The following is a 9,413-nucleotide window of genomic DNA, read 5'->3' on the forward strand; positions in this document are numbered from 1 at the left end:
TTTCTATGTTTTCAATAAACAAAGAGAGAGCGAGCGAGTAAGCGACCAGAACAAGTTGCTGATTGGTCTGGAGAATTTGGTCACCAGTTATTGGCACCAAAGGCTTTCTGTTTGCCAACAACTGTATGATTGGCTCCCAGTTAGTGCATCAACATATGGGTGTAAATGCTTTGGTGTACTGCGATTGGATCTCCAGAAAGGAAGGAACTGGTCTCCTATCTGCAGGAAAATCTCCTGCTCATAACCAATTAGTTAGAGACTTCAAAATGTGAACCAGTGATTCTGTGCCTCTGTCAAGCTAGCAGAAGTACCCGAGAAGGAAGATCAAGGAACATGACATCTCAGTGAACCCCAGCGCACAGACCATGAAACTGCTTTCTCGGTCGGTCTCTCTGACTATAAAAATCGTTTTTTAGAAAAAGGGTACGGTGTGTACACAAGGGGGTTTATGATTTTAACTAGTAGAATTACATGTAGATGGTTTGCCTGATGCTAGAATCTATTTGTAATTTATTTGCGCAGAATCTTGCTATGTGCTGTGTCAACCTTGGTCCAAACAACAGATAAATTGGGCAATTCTGCATACTTTTAGAAAATCTTGAAATGTGTGATGACTCTGGAAATAGCACCGTTTTATTTCCAGTGTGCTACCCTATTGAGGCATAAGAACAAGAATAGAATTCACTGTGTAATCAAATACCATGTGCAAATAAGAGAAATGAGAGCAGCTAAGAGGACATTAAGAAAGAACGTGAACAATAATAGTGGGTATGGTAAAGCACTTGCAGCTTAAATAGTCAGAGGATTCTTAAAGAATGTACAGGACTGATTCAAAGATCTTTCAAAAAGGAGAGACTAAAATGGACTCAAGGTATGGAAATTGTTTTAAATTATTACCCTTCTATCAATCCTCACTCCAGAAATGTTGCTCTATAGCGAGCTATATTGTTGCATAGTAGGAGATTAAATGTAATTGGAATTTATAAGCATCTTACCAGCCTTGCGTGGTGGAAAACAAAATTTAAATATTCATTGTCTGCCAATTTGCAGACCATTCCAGTACAAGCATTCGAACTACCTTAGATGAGGCGTTTTTTAAAAAAAAGAAGGATCATTTATCTTGGTAAGGGTACCGCTGATCATTAGTATCCTGAGCAGATCCACAGCCATTAATAACTTCCTGATGGGAAAGCAGCCAATAGTTGATCCATTTTAAATTTCAGCTGATTTCTGGAAGTTTCCGTCTGGTAGAATACGGTGATGAAGTACTAAGTTCTGATGTTCCTGCCTTGCAACCTTACTAACTACTTTTACATTTTAAAACAAAACCCAATTAATATAGGATTGGGTCTTTTTCTATCTGACTGAAGGAATCATGAGGCACTCTAAAATAAGTAATTATGTGACCCAGGTTAAACATTCAATTAATGGGCCTACAATGCCCTGCATCTCACCTAATTTGGTCATTCTTCCTAAAATTCAAACTTCAGTGGCCTGTAAAAAGCTGTGTGCAAGGAGTTGTATTGTGCATGTCCCATTTATTTCCATCACACTTCTGGGTTGCTGGTAAGATGCTTATAAATTCCAATTACATTTAATCTCCTACTATGCAACAATATAGCTCGCTATAGAGCGACATTTCTGGAGTGAGGATTGATAGAAGGGTAATAATTTAAAACAATTTCCATACCTTGAGTCCATTTTAGTCTCTCCTTTTTGAAAGATCTTTGAATCAGTCCTGTACATTCTTTAAGAATCCTCTGACTATTTAAGCTGCAAGTGCTTTACCATACCCACTATTATTGTTCACGTTCTTTCTTAATGTCCTCTTCCCAGAAGTGTGATGGAAATATATGGGACATGCACGATACAACTCCTTGCACACAGCTTTTTACAGGCCACTGAAGTTTGAATTTTAGGAAGAATGACCAAATTAGGTGAGATGCAGGGCATTGTAGGCCCATTAATTGAATGTTTAACCTGGGTCACATAATTACTTATTTTAGAGTGCCTCATGATTCCTTCAGTCAGATAGAAAAAGACCCAATCCTATATTAATTGGGTTTTGTTTTAAAATGTAAAAGTAGTTAGTAAGGTTGCAAGGCAGGAACATCAGAACTTAGTACTTCATCACCGTATTCTACCAGACGGAAACTTCCAGAAATCAGCTGAAATTTAAAATGGATCAACTATTGGCTGCTTTCCCATCAGGAAGTTATTAATGGCTGTGGATCTGCTCAGGATACTAATGATCAGCGGTACCCTTACCAAGATAAATGATCCTTCTTTTTTTTAAAAAACGCCTCATCTAAGGTAGTTCGAATGCTTGTACTGGAATGGTCTGCAAATTGGCAGACAATGAATATTTAAATTTTGTTTTCCACCACGCAAGGCTGTACTATCTTTAAATAGATCAAGGCCTGAATATACCAAAGTGCATAAAATTGCATTTAATTGGAGATGAAGTGTAGAATTATGTATTTGGGCTCCAAGTACACCTAAATCCCTCATGCAAAACATAATCAGTTAAAATAAACATCTTGGAGTTTAAGTTCATCCTTAATAAAAAAAGGCCATGACCAATACCACAGAGCTATATCCAAAATGATAGTTGTATTAATCGACCTATTCAAATACAAAATGAAGCATACCATTTGTCTCAAACAAGACCTTCATTCAAATATATTCTGAATACTGCACCCAGTTTTGGCCCTCTTGTTTGTTGACTGAGGGGCTTTGGAAAAAGAGCCAAAACCACAAGAATGATTCCCAGCTTAAATAACTTAATTATTTTTAAAACAAAGGCTATCACGTTATAGATGCATGACTTTGGGGTTATTAACATAGGATCATTCACACAGGTTACTCCATGGAGGGCCAGTTAAGAGGCCCCATCCCCCCGCCACCTGCAAACCATGTACTGATGGTAGCCATAGAACAAAGGGCCCATTCTTGTATTTAAAGCAAAAAGTCTTCACTTGAGACCTGTAATCAATTCCCAAGAAATCATACAACTGTTGGGATGTAGGCAGCACCCAATCATGACATGATTATATGGTTATATGGCAAGGGCTTGATAGACCAAAGGGTATTTTGTTATTGCTAGAGACTGGATGTTCTTTGCCAGAAAGGTATTGCACAATACTTTTCAGTCTGCAGACTTGAGTCAGTTGATACATCAGATTCACAGGGAGCAATTTCCCATAATATTGGAGTGAACAGTTTTGCTTAATTTTAAAGCGTGTAAACAATTACTCAGAAGTCCACATTATTAAATTCAATAAAAAAATTGTTTGTCACTCACCTGTTGCTGCTGCTCAGTTAAGTTTCATATTGTGAAAGAAGAGATCGAATTTCAGGTGTCAGGTGATCAGCTGCCTTTGCAGCTTCAGTAATCGCCCTGCGGTACACTCCTTTTTTCTTTTTGTTAAACCTCAATTTAAAATATTCCAAAAATGGGGAGATTTTTGATACAGAAAGTAGCGATGTTGTAGGTGATCCAAACCAAGACACTCTGGCTTCCTGCCATTGTGGAGCCCCATTTTCCTTCTTGTTAATACTAATGCTGAGAACACGGGCAGGCCACCAGGGGAAGCCATGAATTTTCCCCCATACTATATCTCCAACAGATATAGTCCTGCCTTCAGCTGTTACACATTTCATTACAGTTTTGGTGTGAAGTCTCACAGTTAAAGGAGGCACTGTCTTTTCTTCTTTGGAAGACGACGACACAGAAGCATCATCTCCAGGTGCAAAATCACATACTTCTGGCGAAGTCATCTCTGAACTAGAAGACTTCGATTCATCTAAACTATCATTACTACAGACCGATAAACTAGACGAATCTGCTCTTTTTTTCCTATAACTTAAATACACAGTCAGATCATCTTGATCTTTGCTTCGACGACTCCTCTTGTACCGCCATTGGTCCTCCTCCCCAGAACTCCCTGACGTCTCTACTGAACTCTTTCCTGTAGATTCTTCAGAATGAAGTGTACCATTATCTGATCTCCTTTTAGGCTGTGCATTGCTATTTACATTATCTACAAGCTCAGCCTTATAAATTGCAACACTGTCCCCATTACTGAGTCGATGAGGTTTTAACCTAATTCTAGGTGGTGGGATGTCTGCGCTGGAATGCAACGGTCTAGTCAGTTTTAGCTTTGGAATGGTTCCAGGTGGACTAGAGAATGACTTTTCTGGAAGAACCTCCATTTCCTCACAATTTGCATTCTTGTCCTGGTCCACACTTTCATTTTGCAGTAATCTTTTAGGACAAAAGGGCTCAACTGAACCATGTACCCGTGAGGGAATTTTTACAACTTTTCCCTTACCTTGAGGAGTGCTATATGATATTTTTATCACAGGACTTCGATGTACCAGCTCACCAGAAAATTTATCATCTTTCTTTTCCTTTTTTATTTTCCTATTTTCACAGCACATTACCTCAGGTTTTCTCTTTTCATTTTCCTCCATGCTAGATTTTTTCTCATTCTTACTGTTGTGTCTATCTTTGTCATCATCGTCCTCCTCCTGATTTAGTGTGTTTTTGCACTTTTCACAAAGTACCTGCCTTGGTCGCAGTCTGATGGTGCTCATTATAAGCTTACCAGGATCGCGATTCCTTGACAGGCGTCTTTTTGTACGCTTGATTGTCCGAGGTGGTGGCTGGGGAACCCATTGATTGTAAGTCTGTCTCAATACTAATGGCTGTGGTAGAGGTACACCTTCACAATAAGGTGGAAAGCAAGGCACAGTTTCTGGTAATGGCTGAATAGGTGAAATTTGATCTCTGCCTAATGTGTTGGAAACTTGCATGTTGCAGAGCTGCGACTCAGTTTGACGCACTGCCTGTTCTTTTCCATCAAGGAAGTCACTGGCACACGAACTGGCAGCAAACTCCTCTTGCTTGGCAAACTGGCTTGGGAGAACACCATACAAACCAGACCTGGCAAATAAAAATAATTTAGGGAAAAAAAAACACAAAATGAATAGCCACTCTGACTCTGATCAGAATTCATGCAGTTTTGCAAAGTGTAGTGCACAACTTGTAAGATCATAGCTTTTAATACTGGAACTTAAATCTAATCATCACAATCAAAAAGATGAAAATTTGGCTGAACATATTTGACCACTGAAGCTAGCTATGTCATATTTTCAGTATCCAATGGTCTTGAATGTCTAGCATAAAAGGTTCCTTTGTGGAGTTAACAAAAGGGCAGAGTCAGAAAATAGTTGCAGTTCAGAAATTTGAAACCAATGATATGATGGCATGCAGAACTATGTAGATACTTATCACATGATTAAAGTGTCTACAAAAAAGGCATTTTATTTAAAAGCAGGGTCAGTCTATTACAAGGACCAACAAAGTGATAAAAGTTTTAAAAAAGCAACAGAATGCAATGGTGTTTTTAAACTTCGACAATGCTCTATTTCCTGCAAACGACAGGGAGGAAGCTGATCTAAACATACATCAGATCGCATTTGCAAGTAAAAGCACCATGTTCAAAATATCAACTGTGAACAAGTCTGTAATATTTTCTTAGGACAATGATGTCAGCGTACAATTCAAAAGATTGATCAGAATGTTTCTTTACTGATTTACACACCTAAACTTTTTTAAATCGGAGAAATGATAAATATCTTAAGAGTTATCAAGTCAAGGGGATTACGAGGGTGGGTGGGGGAAAGAGATTTGAAGTGATACTAAGTTAAATTTACATTTTGAAAAAAGGAACTTGAGAAATTAGACTTATCTCATCCTCAAATTTATGCATGATCACTAAAAAGTCACATTCAGAACATCTTACAAAATTGAATAGCAAGCTTCTTCCTGCATGCCAAAATTAACAGGGAAGGTTGGGGGAGGGGACACATTCCATGACCCATCCAAGTGGCCATTATGCATCTACAAATCTTGGACGACTGTATTAAAGTCAAAATAAATATCATTGAGCATCTCCAGTAGCTATAAATGTTTGAATATTGAATCCTCAATAATATTGATGAGTGAAACTCATTCTAAATACCTAACAGTTCATTTTCTTATTGTAACTCAAGCCAACATCAGCCCTACACAAATTGAGACTGAACTCAGGGCATGCATTTTATTTTAATTGAGTAGACTCACCAGGGAAAAGGACTGCAACTGCACAGCAGCTGCTCCACTATAATGAACATTTTAAGTTTGAGTTTGTTGCAGATTTTTTTCATGTCCTGAATTTATTATTTTAAAGAGGGAGACTGTGAAGGGGAACAAGAGGCCCAAAACGATATAACCATTCCCAATGTTGCAAAGAATGTAGAAGACAATTCCTGCTGACTCACACCAACCTGACAAAAGGGTTAAAAATGGTAGGGCACACATATAGTGAATATTCAACGCCAGTAGTACTCCAAGCACAATTTGAACTGAATCAAATTGTATAATTTAAACAGTGAAGAACCATGTATACCTTTCAGGGAAATCAAAAATAATAAAGTTAAACTCTTACTTTTTTTAAAAATAAAAAGCTTGCTGTCTCTGAACTATAGAGGCAGAGGTCACTACAGCTATCTAAAGCTTCTCAGTTTGAGGTATCATTTTTTTTTGCTGTTGCAACTTTTAAAAGAATGCACTGATCTAGCCAACAAATTATTCTTACCACAATGGAAAGAGCAACAGGATATCAGAACATCTTGTGTGCATCACGTCTAGTTATCCTTAAACAAGTACTAATGTATAGCATCAGCCAGTGTAAAACAGCTCCAATTTTTTTTGCCACAATAAAACAAACTTTACAAATGCAGTACATTAGTTTATGATTTAGGTTAGGGATAGTATGTGAAAGACATAAATTGATATGACATTTATTCAACCAAAGGGGATAAAATAAAATGTGATGTCTGTGTTTACAATATATTACACTAATTAATCAAGTAAATGCCTGGTTAAGATGCACATTACATATGGATCTTTACCTTACTGCATATAAATGAAAGATGGGTCCATGTACTGACCAGTAAGTGGTAATGCAAATTATTGCAATTTAAACTAAACCATTTGTTAAAAAAAAGTTGCTGAAAAATCAAAGATAATGGCGTCAATCAACAAACAAACAAGTAGATCATACAGTAAAAAGTGAGGTCTGCAGATGCTGGAGATCAGAGCTGAAAATGTGTTGCTGGTTAAAGCGCAGCAGGCCAGGCAGCATCCAAGGAACAGGAAATCCGACGTTTCGGGCAAAAAGCCCTTCATCAGGGCTTTTGCCCGAAACGTCGAATTTCCTGTTCCTTGGATGCTGCCTGACCTGCTGCGCTTTAAACAGCAACACATTTACAGCAAGAAGATCATACAGCCAACACAACAGTTTACTGTACATTAATTTTCCTAAATAATATTTTGATAATTTATGTTGGTGAAAGAGCACTTAATTACAAAACCTGTATAGAACAAAAACCAACTTTGATATTCTCCTAGGTGAAATTTCCAAAATATAGGAAAGGCAGTAGGGAAGTAAAAATATGGGAATTCCATTAAGTGTGTGCCAATAATACAAATGGTCAGGCAGAATGGTGGTACTGGACATAAAATAGTTCCACGTTGTTATAAAGTAGGTTACATTAAGTATTACTTTCTAAAGAAAAAAAACCCCTTATTTTATGAGGAGGGTCAAATCTGAGTGTGTATTTTAATTTGATGTTAGTTACTCATTGCCCCTGGTGTTGTTGAAGGCCTGGTGCTCACAGTCTAATCTAGGTGACTCCCAGCTCAGGCTGTGTGGAGGGGGGGGGGGGGGGGGGGGTGGGATTGGGGGCAGAAGAGGACTTACTTCTTGGCCATATCTATCAGGATCCCGGTGAAGCTGCTTCCTCCGAAGTTGGTGGACACCACCAAGGTGCCGCTGACGACGTGTTCCACCGTGACCGAGAGCTGGGCGCCCGCTCGGAGCCGCCCCGCTGCGGGCTCCGGGCTGAGCGCCGCCATGTTCGCTGGCGGGGTAACGCCGAGGTGCGGGCCCTGGACCAGGGGGATGGGGGGAGGGGTGGGGAGACGCTGCGGGAGCGGCGGCGGGAGCGAGCGCCGACACGTGCCCGCGCCTCGTCCTTCAACCTGTCAATCAAAGGCCAGCTCAGTCACAGGGCCCGGAGCGAAGCGGCAGGCGCATGCGCCCCATCCCCGGAGCTCGAGGCAGCGGTGCAGCAGAAGCTTGGAGTGCAGGCTGTGCTGCTGGAGAACAGCTCCTGTCGGGAGGGGGTGGGGGGAGAAGAGAAAAACACACACAAATTCACTATTTCACATAAAATAACATAAACAAAAACACCTTTCATCCCGCCCCCAACGTCTGATCCACTTCCTCAAGCTCTCTATGCAATTTACACAACAAAACTATAATCCTCATCCAAGCAGAAATGTTTAGGGAAAATTGAGAGCCATACTTAATTAGGATGTAGCTGTGTTCATTCTTTTCATAATGGAAACACATATCACACTTCTAAACAGCTGCTGGCGTTCGACTCTTTATGTAGATAGCTTTCAATTATGGAATATAACCAATTAGTGTTCCAAGATCTTTAATAAATACGGTAAGGTATCTATAGACGTCAGCTCAAATCTGGTTCTTGTGTTGGTCACAGGCCTATTGAACACAGCAAGCAGGGTTAGATCACTGTGTAGTCAACTACCAACATCTTAAAGGACCCATGCAATCATTTTAAAAGATAATTGTGCTGCAAGTATAGTGCTTAAATATGTACTCTTCTACTTCGTCCTGTAAGATTAGGCTTAAATTACTTCGTAACGTCTGTTTTAAAACAATAAGTAAATACATCCAAGTCTGTACTGTACAATTAACAAGAAACTTTAAACTGGTCATTCTAAAACCGAGATATATGTACCTTCAACAAATCAGGAAGAGATTAAATAGATGTTTACTTTGAGAGAAACGCCTCAGATCGCATTTAAAAGCTAAAAAAAAGACGCCATCGTGTAAAAAGAGCAATAAATAATACCTGAGAATGCACCGACTGAACACTACACGTAGACGATTTCCTGAAGGTACACCATTTGAAGTCTTTAAAGCTGCCAGCACCAAACGCCCCACAGTGGCCTAATGAGCAAGATGACTAATAAGGCGATACAAACGATGTCTTGCGGAAGCACCAGATAGCGTCCTCTTGTGGCTCCATTATATGTCACTTATTATTGTTAGTTATGATGCCACCAACACATTTTGCTCACTTGCGAGCGAATTAATTCACCTTTGCCCGTGTTGCTGTTTGACAACTCATTGCCAACATAAATATTCTTAAACTTCTGAAAACTCCAAGGAGATAAATCAAAGCCAAAATGAGATCATTCATATTCGTGCAATAGTTTGTCCTCAACCATTTAAAAACAACAGACTAGGATGTGGCCCAAATAAATGTGTGAA

General features: G+C 39.3%; 1 protein-coding gene across 2 annotated transcripts in view; it reads right to left on the reverse strand.

Moving 5' to 3' along the window:
* Positions 1-9,055, reverse strand: part of pwwp2b (PWWP domain containing 2B) — a 43,145-nt gene extending 34,090 nt beyond the window's left edge. For both annotated transcript variants that reach the window (XM_060841945.1, XM_060841944.1), the window contains exons 1-3: positions 8,992-9,055; positions 7,812-8,223; positions 3,305-4,948 (exon numbers count right to left, since the gene is read on the reverse strand). In XM_060841945.1, coding sequence (XP_060697928.1) covers positions 3,322-4,948; positions 7,812-7,966 — 1,782 coding nt within the window. In that variant the 5' untranslated portion in view covers positions 7,967-8,223; positions 8,992-9,055 and the 3' untranslated portion in view covers positions 3,305-3,321. The remainder of the gene's footprint in view (positions 1-3,304; positions 4,949-7,811; positions 8,224-8,991) is intronic.
* Between the last annotated feature and the right edge of the window lie 358 nt (positions 9,056-9,413).

Source organism: Hemiscyllium ocellatum, chromosome 22 (assembly GCF_020745735.1).
Source record: "Hemiscyllium ocellatum isolate sHemOce1 chromosome 22, sHemOce1.pat.X.cur, whole genome shotgun sequence".
NCBI classification, from domain to species: Eukaryota; Metazoa; Chordata; class Chondrichthyes; order Orectolobiformes; family Hemiscylliidae; genus Hemiscyllium; species Hemiscyllium ocellatum.